Source organism: Coenobita brevimanus, chromosome 106, assembly GCF_032717465.1.
Source record: "Coenobita brevimanus isolate Jiangsu-jjx chromosome 106, ASM3271746v2, whole genome shotgun sequence".
NCBI classification, from domain to species: Eukaryota; Metazoa; Arthropoda; class Malacostraca; order Decapoda; family Coenobitidae; genus Coenobita; species Coenobita brevimanus.
Window position 1 is genome coordinate 12,682,216 of NC_137059.1, and position 14,155 is coordinate 12,696,370.

The 14,155-nt window shown below is 41.4% G+C and overlaps 1 protein-coding gene across 1 annotated transcript in view; it reads left to right on the forward strand.

The window, feature by feature from the left end:
• Positions 1-14,155, forward strand: part of LOC145416430 (uncharacterized) — a 657,995-nt gene that overhangs the window by 297,603 nt on the left and 346,237 nt on the right. Inside the window, exons 10-11 of the mRNA XM_080285378.1 lie at positions 10,812-10,996; positions 12,115-12,260. Coding sequence (XP_080141504.1) covers positions 10,812-10,996; positions 12,115-12,260 — 331 coding nt within the window. The remainder of the gene's footprint in view (positions 1-10,811; positions 10,997-12,114; positions 12,261-14,155) is intronic.

A 14,155-nucleotide genomic window follows, 5' to 3' on the forward strand; every position in this document is an offset into this window, starting at 1 on the left:
AAATTTTTGTGTAGTTGTCGTTCTCACATTGCCTCTCAACTGTTGGGCCGTGCCCAGCTGCTTACATGAGTCAGTCGTTGTCGAGCAGCCACGGGAGGAGGTTCGTTGTGCGAGAGCTGAGTGAGGAGGTCTTCTAGCGCCTAGTCTCCAGAGTTCAACGATTCCCCGTATTTCCCCACCGAGCTTGGTGAGCAGTTGCAGTGAGCAGAGCCAATGAGCAGCAGCCTGCCCTAGCAGAAAAGCCCAGTTTTGTGTAGCTTCAGCTCCGTTCCCTTCTCTGACCAGTATTTTCGTTCGTTTTCTTAGCCTTATGTCTGATTAGCTTTTGAATGAGTGAGTGTATATCCTTTATTTGAATACTTTAGTCCCCCTGTGACTAAATTCCCCTTTTGAATTCATTCTGAGATTCATATAACGTAAATTCATTTTACTGTAATTAATAAATTTACAGTTCTTTTCTCTGAGCTCATTTAACTGTGTCAGTGGTGTTTAATTTCTCCATATTGAGCTTAATTTAGTTTGCTACTCCCAGTTAGCACAAACTTATTACATTAATCACAACTGGCATTTAGGCCAGTTCTTTTGTATCAGAACTCAAATCCGTTTTGCCAACCAAGAGTTAAGCATCAGCAAGAACTTGTTCATTATTATTTTCATTAATTATTGATTGTCAGGGGGTAAAGATCACACTTTCTCAGAGGCTAACAGTACTAATGATACAACATTCGTAAGTAGATAGTCTCTGCTGTGTACTGTTGAGAAAGTTTATAAAATTCTCGTCTTTAGAGAATTGGCAAAGTAAGCCAGCATAAATTAAACCACTACTTGATTTCACAAGTCAATTCTTCGTTTACCTTCGATTAATATAAGCATTATTCTTAAATTCACATCCCCCCGTGACATCTAGTGAGTATTATTTCGTGAATAACTTTAGAGCAAGGAGTTAATATCCTGGAATGAGGTCGCCAAATGTCATGGGGGGATGTGAATTTAAGAATAATGCTTATATTAATCAAAGGTAAGCGAATAATTGACTTGTGAAATCAAATAATAAGTTTTAATTTATTCTGCCTTACTTCGCCAATTCTCTAAAGACAAGAATTTTATAAACTTTCTCAGCAGTACACAGCAGAGACTATCTACTCATGAATGCTGTATCATTAGTACTGTTAGCCTCTGAGAAAGTGTGATCTTTATACCCTGATTATCAATTAATAATAATAATAATGAACAAGTTCCTGCTGATGCTTAACTCCTGGCTGGCACAACAGATTTAAATTTTGATACAAAAGAACTGGGCTAAATACCAGTTGTGATTAACATAAGAAGTTTGTGCTAACTGGGAGTAGCAAACTAAATTAAGCTCAATATGGAGAAATTAAACACCATTAACACAGTTAAATGAGCTCAGAGAAAAGAACTGTAAATTTATTGATTACAATCAAATAAATTTACATTACGTCAATCTCAGAATGAATTCAAAAGGGGAATTTACTGTCACAGGGGGACTAATGAATTCAAATAACAAAGGAAATACACTCACTCACTCATGCAAAAGCTAATCAGACTTAAGGCTAAGAAAACGAACGAAAATACTGGTCAGTGAAGGGAACGGAGCTGAAGCTACACAAGACTGGGTGCTTCTGCTAGGGCAGGCTGCTGCTCATTGACTCTGCTCACTGCAACCGCTCACCAAGCTCGGCGGGGAAATACGGGGAATCGTTGAACTCTGGAGACTAGGCGCTAGAAAACCTCCTCACTCAGCTCTCGCACAACGAACCTCTTCCCTTGGCTGCTTGGCAACGACTGACTCATGTAAGCAGCTGGGCACAGCCCAACGGTTGAGAAGCAATGTGAGAACGACAACTACACAAGAATTTTTGCTCAGTGAAATGCACTGTCTATACAGAAAGACAGTCACTTATGAAACAATGGCAAGGGTTATGAAACCCATTATGAACTGAATACAAAATAGAGGCAGTTAACGGTCTGAGTGAAACTTTATGCATTTCAATGAAATTCAGGCAGTCCCTTATACAATACTAATAATGTACAATGTCACGAATTAGTTCATGACAGTCTGACTGAAATGGCCAGGTTCCTGCAGGTTACTAGGTTCATATCCAGATGAATTTGGAACCACAGCAACAGCAGCAGCAGCAACTCTTTGGCCTTTATTATTAAAAATGAGATCATGAGGGGGAAGGCATGTCCCCAATTTTTGTTGTTATTTGTGAAAGATATTATGGGGCAGAACATACCTGCTCTGTCTGTTTTGTTGCTGGATGCACTCTGTGATGTGGCATGCAGGCTAATCTAATGGTCACAGCTTCCATAAATGACCATCAAAATTGGAGACTTGCATTGTCTTTTGTCCTCTCAGTCTTAGTAATAGGGTTGTATGTGTATGTTGACTGCTATCTTGACCAACTGAATTGCACAACCCTCTTTTGACTCGGTTACATTTTTTTTTTTTTTCTTTTTTTTTCATCCTGACAACTCTTCCACTTACATGTCATAACCTTGCCTTTGTATTCGACAGTAATTCGATTATATTGTTGCAGTGGTATTTCCTAAGTCTTGAGTATAGCACTGTAGTACACAACAGTAATATTTAGACCATGCACAAAAATAATTAAGAATCATATGAATAATGTGTTTCAGTGGACAAAATGAGTTGATTGAATCAGTATTTGTTGAAAGTAAAGTTTCAAATACTGTACATATTCTGGAAATTATTTGCACAGAATTGCTGATCCAGACTCCCTGAGCCTAGAGCAGTGAGGGGGTAACCTTGTGTCTCACACTCCTTATACATCACCAAGATTATTTATAAGTTGCCTCTATATAAGTTACCTCTGTCTATAAAATAATCTACCTCTGTTGAGTCATTAAAAGAAATACTTCAAGACATTTCTTTTCTAGAAAACTTATGATCTTACTAACAATACTGTATTGAAGGATCACAGGGTTTAATAAATGCCATTGGCCTGATGCAGTACTACTACATGTTACACTCCAGGACAAGTCATTATGAACATGAAACTTCCCTAATAGAGTTCCAGGTCTCTGGTCATTCTCCCACACTTTTCAACCAATTCATTCATGATATTCCCACACCCTGACTACCCACAAACATAGCCTCATATGCAGATGACATTAGCATAACAACCACTTATAACACTGTAGATACAGCTTGCACACTGCAACGAGACAACTTCAACACACTTCAGGCATGGGTCGAAGTCAGCCAAATCCAGTCCCACACTCATCACCAGCAGCAATCATGAGCACAGGTACACCCTTAATATCACACTTAACAATGCACCTGTGCTATACGGCTCATCTGCTAAGATCCTTGGCGTGAAATATGACATAGATGTCACCTTCAAGGACCGCATGCAAGATATCAAGAGGTAGTATGCAACCAGACTCAGTGCATTCAAGGCAGTCACAAGAGCAGATTTTAGGCACCCCCCAAAATAATTCTCCAGACACCACAAACAATATATCAGCTCAGTGATGTCCTATGCCTCCAAAGACTGAGTCCCCATCCAATCTAACACACACTACAGAACTTTACAAACCATATGGAACAATGTAACACTCTACTTACCATAACTAGCTGAACCAGTACCATTCCCACAGTTCACCTACATGTTGATACTAAGGTCACCCTTGTTAGAGGATATCTTGTAATGAGAGGCACACAGTTCAATGTGACAGCCTGTGCTAACACACTACACCCCTGTCATTATTTGACAAAGCCAATAGCACATCTAGGTACATAAAACAATCACCACACAGTAACATACCCATTTCACAGGCAGAGTTATACAACACCTCAAGTAGAGCATTATGCCACAAGTTGACATCCACCCATCTGAGGCTTCCTTACATACAGCTGATTGAGTTCATCTCACCCAGTTGAATTGGTATAGAGGTTGCCCGCCGTCCTAATCGACCCAGGACTGAATCCCACCTAGGGCAGGAACAGTTAAAAGGATTTGAATTTTGTAAAAGCAGACTTTCCTGATCTACCAGAAGACCTGCTGACATGTTGTAAAAATATCCCTGTAATACCAGTACATCAGTCCTGTATGCGACAGACCTAGCATATATTCAATATGGATGGTGGGTGTTAGCTCCGAAGTAATGACATGTGGAGGTATGTAGGAGGGCTACTGAGGCTTGGGATAGGCTCTGCAACCTTTGCCCAGAGTTGGACACATTAAAATAAAAGTAAATAAAATAAAATATTGGCTTAGATTTGGGTTGGATGGAATCACAGATGACTGTCCCACTTGTAGAACTGATCCACATAACATAACCTACATAATGGAATACTACACAATACATGCTACACTAAGATGCAGACACAGCATCAGCATTGGTTGGAACCATTGGGATGACTTCACAGGGGCAGGAGCTTACCTGTGGTTGATACGTGTGCTGGGCTAAGCAGGCCATGGTTGAGGAACAACAACAGCTGCTTATGAACTGTTAGTCATGTTGTTATTACAAGATTTTGAGTGAAAATGAATTCTTTAAAAGTGGCACTTTTGAGTTACAAAATGACTAAGATCAAGAATTATTGTTATTATTATCTATTTATCTATTGCCAGACGCCTCAATCCCGTTTGGGGTGGCCACAAACAAATCGCCTCCAAGTCGCCCTGTCCCCCTTCATTTCACTGCCCTGCTCCTAACTCACACCCCCCTCTCTCATATACCTCTCCACCCCATCCCTCCATCTCATCCTCGGCCTCCCCCTCCCTCTTCCCCCCTCCCCCTCACTCACATACACTCTCTTCGTCAGTCTTTCACACTCCATCCTCTCCACATGGCCAAACCACCTCAGTGTGTTCCTCATAACGCTTCCTATCACATCCACATCAACACCACAACACTTCTTTATATCCTCATTCGTCAGCCTGTCTCTCCATGTGACTCCACAGGCTTCTCTTAAGTAACTCATTTCCACTGCTCTCACTCTTGACTTGTGTCCTTCCAACAACATCCAAGCTTCACTTCCGTACGTAAGAGTTGGTATCACAATACTGTCATGTAGTAACTTTTTCACTTCCATGCTCACTTCCCTGTTTCTTATCACTGCTTTCAAAGAACCAGCAACCTTTCTTCCCTGCTGTACCCTTTCAAGCACTTCACCCTCCAAACCTCCATCCTTACTCATCACACTACCCAAGTACTTAAACGTACTCACATTTTCCAATTCCTCACCATCCAACCTCGCTGTACATTCACTGACTTCACCTCTCTCAAAGACCATCACTTTACTCTTCCCTACATTCACCTTTAGATTCCGTTTCTTACACACTTTCTCTAACTCATCAACCAAGCCTTGCAGCTCCCCTTCATCTTCACTCAACAACACAGTATCATCTGCAAACAACAGTACAGGGAGTTTCCAAACATATCCTTTCTCACCAGGGCCACTCCAACATCCACTACCCTACCTTGTACCTCTTTTATTACCCCATCCATGTACAGATTGAACAACCATGGAGACATGACACATCCCTGTTTCAAACCAACTTTCAAAGAGAAAAATTCACTTAGTTCACCATCCACATGCACTGCAGCCTTCGCACCATTGTACATACTCTTCACAGCATTCAACAACTTCCCATCTACTCCATATATTCTTAACACTTTCCACAATCCTTGTCTATCCACCCTGTCATATGCTTTCTCCAAATCCATGAAAGCTGCATACAACTTCTTTCCCTTCTCTAGAAACTTTTCCACTAAAGATCTGAGAATGAATATCTGATCTACACAACCTCTTCCCTTCCTAAAGCCTCCCTGTTCTTCTCCAACTAATTTCTCTGTTCTTTCTCTAACTCTGTCAATAAGTATCCTACCATACACTTTTCCTATTATACTAAGAAGACAAATGCCCCTATGATTACCACACACTTCTTTTTCCCTTTTTTCTTTGTACAAGGGAATAATTATACCTGACTTCCAATCCTCCAGGACTCTACCTTCTTCCCAGGCCAATCTGCACATCTTCCACATCCATTCTACTACTATCTCTCCCCCATGCTTCAGCATTTCACCACACACTCCATCAATTCCTGGGGCTTTCCCTGATTTAACTTTCTTCATTGCTTCCACAACTTCTATCCTACTGATTTCTTCCTGTCTTCTCACCTCCCTCCTTCTCCCAGCCATTCCCCAGCCACTTATACTCGCATCACTTCCATCCTCTACATTCAACAATTCCTTAAAGTGTTCTCTCCATCTGCTCACTTTTTCTCCCTTCTCCACTAGTAATCCACCATTTTTATCTTTCACTCCCCTGCTAACTTCACTTCCACCCTGTCTTACTCTTTTCACCTCTCTCCAGAACATTTTCTTACAGTTCCTCCACTTTACACTCAGATTCCTTCCAAATTCCTCATCCACTCTCTTCTTACTCTCTCTTACTAATCTTTTCACCTCTCTCTTTCTTATTACATATAACTCACTCCTCCGCCTCTCAACTTCTTCCATGCCCCTATTTCTCATCCATTCATTGTATGCTTTCTCCTTTTGTGCCACAGCCTGTTTCACCTCTTCAGTCCACCATGCTGTTCCTCATTATTATTATTATTATTATCATCATCATTATTATTATTATTATTATTATTATTATTATTATTAATATTATTATTATTATTATTAATATTATCATCATCATCATCATCATAATTATTATTATTCCATTCTTTTTCTTCTTATGGATCAACATCTGATTGAAATGTTTCTCTTGTTTTATTTTACCATGTTTTACTTCACTAATTAAGATTATTGACCAGATCCCATTAAAAGTGAGATTTATTTACCCATTCAATGTGGGAGATCTTTTTCATTTTATTCTTGCCATCATATGATGATTTTTTTTTTTAAGTGTTGAGACTCTCTGAACTAGAGTGATTAATACAACCTTAATCCATCCATCCATCCATCATCCAATCCTATGTTGCCCCATGAGGAACGTAAGAGCCCGGGGCTAGGCAGTTTGGTCCTGACATTGAGATGAGAGTGACCAGCCTCACTCATCCCTGAGTTGCAATAAAGTGAGCAATAAACCCCAACCACCCGTTGGATTTAAACCTACACAGGCTCAATCCAATTTGGGGCACCTTAATTACCCACTAAACCACCAGGTGCCATTATTTGGTTATATGGTTACCACTCTACACTGAGTGACAAGCCAAATGGTTTCCTGGTGTAAAGGAAACCATTTGGCTTGTCACTCAGTGTAGAGTCACCCATTGGCAGAAGGAAGAGGAAAGAATGAAGGAAAGAAAGACAGAAGAGGGAGTGCAAAGTCACCCGTAGGCAAAAGGAAGAGGAATGAATGAAGGAAAGAAAGACAGAAGAGGTAGGAAGGAAGAGAAGAAAGGGCAGACACCCAAAGCCGCACTACATCGAGTGAGTGGATGTTGAGCGCCATGAGAGGCCCTCCCTAATTTGAATTATGTTATCTGGTAGCAGCAAAAATAAACTAAAAATGCATCATCTGGATTTCAACAGGTTAACTCAGTCCGATGATGTATTTTTCGTGTTATTCTTGGTATCTTCCGACACCTTGATCTAGACTTCAGCATGGATGGGTTAGGTTCAACATTTTCATTTATCCCTTCAATACAAGAGGTCTCCCCAAAGATGAATGAAATAATCTGGAGCTAACAAGGATGAAATATAGTACTGTTTAAATTGAACCGGACAAAGGACATTGTAATTGGAACCTGGAATGTAAGGGGAGCGAATGATGAGGTGAAAGAGAGAGAGATTGTCCAGGTGCTTAAGGATGCGAAAGTGGATGTATGTGGAATAACTGAAACAAAATGGAGAGGAGAAAGTGTGAGAGAATGGGAGTATGGATGGGGTATATGTGCAGGAGTAGGTGACAATAAGAGGGCAAAGGAAGGAGTATGTATAGTTGTGAGTAAAAGATGGAAGAGGAGCATAAGACAGTATGGATCAGTTGGGTCAAGGATTGTGTGGGTAAAGTTGAAAGTTGGAATACAAATGTGGGCGATTGTGTGTGTGTATGCGCCAACGCAAGATCGTGCTAGAAGAGTGAGAGAAGAGTTCTGGACAAATGTAGAAGTGTGCATGGAAAAGTTTGGGAGGAATGAGAGAGTGTTTTTGATTGGTGATATGAATGGTAAAGTTGGGAATGTGAAGGTGGATGGAATAGTTGGTGAGTGGGGTGTGCCTGCTGAGATAGATGAGAATGGGAGTGCATTAGTGGACATTTGTGCTGGGAAGGGGTTGGTGATAGCCAATACCCTCTTCAGGTACAAAATGATCCACAGGTATACATGGCGAGTGATGAGAAGGGTGGGTGGTGAACTGAATGAAAGGAAGGCAATGATTGATTATGTGTGTGTGGATGAAAGGATGCGAAAATGTGTAATGGATGCAAGAGTGTATAGAGGTTGGGGGAGTGGACTTTCTGACCACTACTTGGTGATGGCCAGAATTAAAGTTCAAGTAAGTTGGAGGAATAGAAGAAGGGAAAGACGAGAGGGAGGAGTAGTTGCAAGGAGAGTGGAAAGGTTACAAGAGGATGAGAAAATGGCAGAGTATAAGAGAGAAGTGGAGGAACGATTGGGCAAATATGAATTGGAGCAGATGGGAGACGTGGAAGGTGTGTGTAGAATATTTACAGAAGAAATATGTGCAGCATGTGATGTGGTGTGTGGAAGGAAGAGAAGACGGAGGGGGGTGCAAGGAACAGCGTGGTGGACTGAAGAGGTGAAACAGGCTGTGGCACAAAAGAAGAAAGCATACAATGAATGGATGAGAAATAGGGGCGTGGAAGAAGTTGAGAGGCGGAAGAGAGAGTTATATGTAGAAAGAAAGAGAGAGGTGAAAAGATTAGTAAGAGAGAGTAAGAAGAGAGTGGATGAGGAATTTGGAAGAAATTTGAGTGTAAAGTGGAGGGATTGTAAGAAAATGTTCTGGAGAGAGGTGAAAAGAGTAAGACAGGGTGGAAGTGTAGTTAGCAGGGGAGTGAAAGATAAAAATGGTAGATTGCTAGTGGAGAAGGGAGAAAAAGTGAGCAGATGGAGAGAACATTTTAAGGAATTGTTGAACGTAGAGGATGGAAGTAATGCGAGTATAAGTGGCTGGGGAATGGCTGGGAGAAGGAGGGAGGTGAGAAGACAGGAAGAAATCGGTAGGATAGAAGTTGTGGAAGCAATGAAGAAAGTTAAATCAGGGAAAGCCCCAGGAATTGATGGAGTGTGTGGTGAAATGCTGAAGCATGAGGGAGAGATAGTAGTAGAATGGATGTGGAAAATGTGCAGATTGGCCTGGGAGGAAGGTAGAGTCCTGGAGGATTGGAAGTCAGGTATAATTATTCCCTTGTGCAAAGGAAAAGGGGAAAAAGAAGTGTGTGGTAATCATAGGGGCATTTGTCTTCTTAGTATAATAGGAAAAGTGTATGGTAGGATACTTATTGACAGAGTTAGAGAAAGAACAGAGAAATTAGTTGGAGAAGAACAGGGAGGCTTTAGGAAGGGAAGAGGTTGTGTAGATCAGATATTCATTCTCAGATCTTTAGTGGAAAAGTTTCTAGAGAAAGGAAAGAAGTTGTATGAGGCTTTCATGGATTTGGAGAAAGCATATGACAGGGTGGATAGACAAGGATTGTGGAAAGTGTTAAGAATATATGGAGTAGATGGGAAGTTGTTGAATGCTGTGAAGAGTATGTACGATGGTGCGAAGGCAGCAGTGCGTGTGGATGGTGAACTAAGTGAATTTTTCTCTTTGAAGGTTGGGTTGAAACAGGGATGTGTCATGTCTCCATGGTTGTTCAATCTGTACATGGATGGGGTAATAAAAGAGGTACAAGGTAGGGTAGTGGATGTTGGAGTGGCCCTGGTGAGAGAGGATAGTGTTTGGAAACTCCCTGTACTGTTGTTTGCAGATGATACTGTGTTGTTGAGTGAAGACGAAGGGGAGCTGCAAGGCTTGGTTGATGAGTTTGAGAGAGTGTGTAAGAAACGGAATCTAAAGGTGAATGTAGGGAAGAGTAAAGTGATGGTCTTTGAGAGAGGTGAAGTCAGTGAATGTACAGCGAGGTTGGATGGTGAGGAATTGGAAAATGTGAGTACGTTTAAGTACTTGGGTAGTGTGATGAGTAAGGATGGAGGTTTGGAGGGTGAAGTGCTTGAAAGGGTACAGCAGGGAAGAAAGGTTGCTGGTTCCTTGAAAGCAGTGACAAGAAACAGGGCAGTGAGCATGGAAGTGAAAAAGTTACTACATGACAGTATTGTGATACCAATTCTAACGTACGGATGTGAAGCTTGGACATTGTTGGAAGGACACAAGTCAAGAGTGAGAGCAGTGGAAATGAGTTATTTAAGAGGAGCCTGTGGAGTCACATGGAGAGACAGGCTGACGAATGAGGATATAAAGGAGCGTTGTGGTTTTGATGTGGATGTGATAGGAAGCGTTAGGAGGAATACACTGAGGTGGTTTGGCCATGTGGAGAAGATGGAGGGTGAAAGAATGACAAAGAGAGTGTATGTGAGTGAGGTGGAGGGGGAAAGAGGGAGGGGGAGGCCGAGGATGAGATGGAGGGATGGGGTGGAGAGGTATATGAGAGAGGGGGGTGTGAGCTGGGATCAGGGGAGTGAAATGGCGGGGGACAGGGCGACTTGGAGGCGATTTGTTTGTGGCCACCCCAAACGGGATTGAGGCGTCTGGCAATAGATAGATAGATAGATAGATAGATTAAAATGAATCATAAGACTGTAGGATTAAGCTTGTCTTTCCTTGACTAGCCCTGTACCAACAATCAGTTGGTACCGTGGAGAACGAGGGGACCTAGAAGGTGAGAAGGTGGAGCATCATGGAAAGGTTCTGTTGCTGGAGGACATCGGTGAGGATGATTCTGGATCATATTACTGCCAAGCCACTAGTGATGCAGGACATGCTGACCCTTACCAGATCACTGTTTATGTTGAAGGTCAGTGTATGAATCACCTTATTTTGTTGTTGTAGTGGCCTCAGGCATATTTGTATGTGAACCCTGTAAGCTGCAGGGTTAAATGTATCTTTCCCATCACTTCATTATCCACCTCTTGGGGTAGGGAAGGATTTGAGAGACATTTGTATATGGCATCAAATATCCTCAGGCTCATTTGAATATGAACTTGCTGGACTGCAGGACTTTTCTTTTTCCTGCAGTCCACCATCCTTCTTTCAGGGACTAGGGAAGGATTGAGGGATGTAGAAGGCACTGAAAATATATGGAGTAGAGAGAAAACTGTTGAATGCTGTCAAAGGTATATGTATGAATGTGCAAGGGTGGCAGTGTGTGTGTGGAGGGAGCTCTTAAGTGAGTCCTTTGAATATTGAACTGAAATGGGGATGTGTCGTGTCTCTATGGTTGTAAGAGACAAAATATAATTGTGACTTTAACAAAGAGCAAATAAGTTATGGTTTTTGAGAGGAATAAAGTCATGGATTGCACAGAGAGGCTGACTGATCAGGAAGTGGAAAAATATTTAGGTAATGAAATGAGCAAGGAGAGAAGTTTAAAGAATGATGTGCATGAAATTGTACTGCGGGGAAGAAAAGTGTGAGGGTTCATGGAGGGCAATGATAAGAAACATGAAAGTGGGCATGGAAGTGGAAAAGTTACTGCATGGCATTATTTTGATCCCTAATCTAACATATGCAAGTGAAGCCTGGACTCTGTTGGATGAACATGAGTCAAGAGTGAGTGGAGTGGAAGTTCCATGCAAGCAGCATATGGAGTTACACAAAGAGACAGCTGGACAAATGAAGAAGTGATAGAGTGGGGAAACCTGATGGTGGAGTACAGATTGACATGGTGACAATTTGATTGTGACCACCCTTTGTGGGATTAAGACATCTGGCTAAAGGTACAGTAGATAGATAAACTATATGTGATCTTGAAAATATTGGCCTTGTGGTGGCAAGCCTTGTTATGCAGTCATCTGCTTGATCTTTCAAGCCTTTCAGTTTAGCACACTTTACAAACCTGTCCAAATCTATAGTTCAAACATTATAGTCCTTTCTTCTTTCCTAATTACATTCATTTCTAAATAACCTCAACAGCTGAGCCAGAATTTGTGGTAGAGCCAGATGTGATCAACCTTCCTGAGGGGGAGACTGCACTGTTTAGTTGTGAAGCCAGGGGTGACCCCCAACCCATCATTACTTGGACACGCAATGGAGTGCCCCTTGATTCTCATGACACTACGGTGAGTATGTCTGCTTGGGTGCTGTGGGTACTGGGTAGAAGAAACTAGTATGAGAGCTTAGTGCTAGTTAGAAGAGTGAATAGTATGGAGTTTTTAATTACAGATTAATTCCAGCTTCAGCTAACCCCTTTAATCCAATGATGCATTTTTCATTGTATTCTTGCCATACCTAGATACTTTTATTCAGCTCTAAAAGACTTATCTAATCTGAAGTGGTTAGATATTAGTTTACTCCTCCATGATAAGAGCCCTCCCAAAAGCAAAAGAGCAAATCAGTAAAGTGGATTACCTGACTGAAGTGGATAATACAAAGTAAGTGATACACAAGAGTTTTTCCTAACGCAACATGTGAGGGAAAGCACCAGGAAAAGAGGACTCGATGTACCCTCAATGCAAGATCTCATATTTACTAGGCAAGAAAATGATATTGACAGTTTAATATATCACCCTCCATTCGGCAAAAGCGACCATGCAGTACTAAATTGCAACTTCAGGATAGCATATGACTTAGTTAACAGCAATGAAAGTTACAAAAAGAGCCTAAACTGTAAAAAGGGAAATTATCATGACCTAAAGAAGTACTTCTTAGAAATTAATTGGGAAAAGGAGTTTAGAGGACAAGATTTAAATGCTGTATATAAAAAATTCTGTGAATTTTATGAAATAGGAGTCCAGAAGTACATCCCACAGCACAAAGAAGCAGAAAAGAATATAATGAAATGGTTCAATACAGAATGTAAAAAATCAAAAGAAAGAAGAGATTTGTTGTGGAATAGATACAGAAGACACAATAGTGAAAGGGCATATAATAATTACAAACAGGCAAGAAACGATTATACAAGAATAAGGAGGGAAGCCCAAAAACAGTTTAAGGAGGATATAATAAATAAAAGTAGTGATCAACCGAAGCTATTTTACAGCTACATCAGAAGCAAAACCAAAGTAAAAGATAAAATACAATCCATTACAGACGAGGGAATCACCTATACACAAGAGAAGGATATTTGTCTATCTATCTATCTATAGCCCGACGCCCTAATCCCGCAAAGGGTGAGTGCAGACAAAATGCCTCCAAGTCGCTCTGTCACCCACCATTTGACTACCCTCCCCCCAACTCACCCCCCCTCCCTCATATATCTCTCTACTCCATTCCTCCACCTCATCCTCGGTCTACCCCTCCCTCTCCCTCCCTCCACCTCACCTACATGCACCCTCTTAGTTAGTCTTTCATTCTCCATTCTCTTCACATGTCCAAACCACCTCAGTGTATTTCTCCTAATCTTCTCAACCACATCCACATCCACCCCACAACGTTCCTTCACTTCTTCATTCGTCAACCTGTCTCTCCACGTCACTCCACATGCTCCTCTCAAGTAACTCATTTCCACTGCTGTCACTCTTGACTTGTTCCCCTCTTGCAAGGTCCACACCTCGCTTCCATACGTCAGGGTAGGGATCACAATACTTCATAACTTCCATACTCACCTCCCTATTTCTCGTCACTGCTTTCAGTGTACCAACAACCTTCCTTCCCTGCTGTACCCTTTCACGCACTTCATCTCCCAAAGTTCCATTCTTACTCATCACACTACCCAAGTACTTGAAAGCAGTCACATTCTCCATATCCTCACCATCCAACCTCACTGCACACTCTGTGATTTCATTCCTCTCAAACACCATAACTTTACTTTTGTTTACATTAACTTTCAGATTCCTCCTCCTACACACTGTCCCAAATTCATTCACCAAACCTTGCAACTCCCATTCATATTTGTGAAGCACTAAATAAGAATTTCCAATCAGTTTTTACAGAAGAAAAATTTTTTGAGAGGGACTATGTGGAACATGCATGCCCACACATACTATCAGATATACAAATACAGTATCAGAAAAAG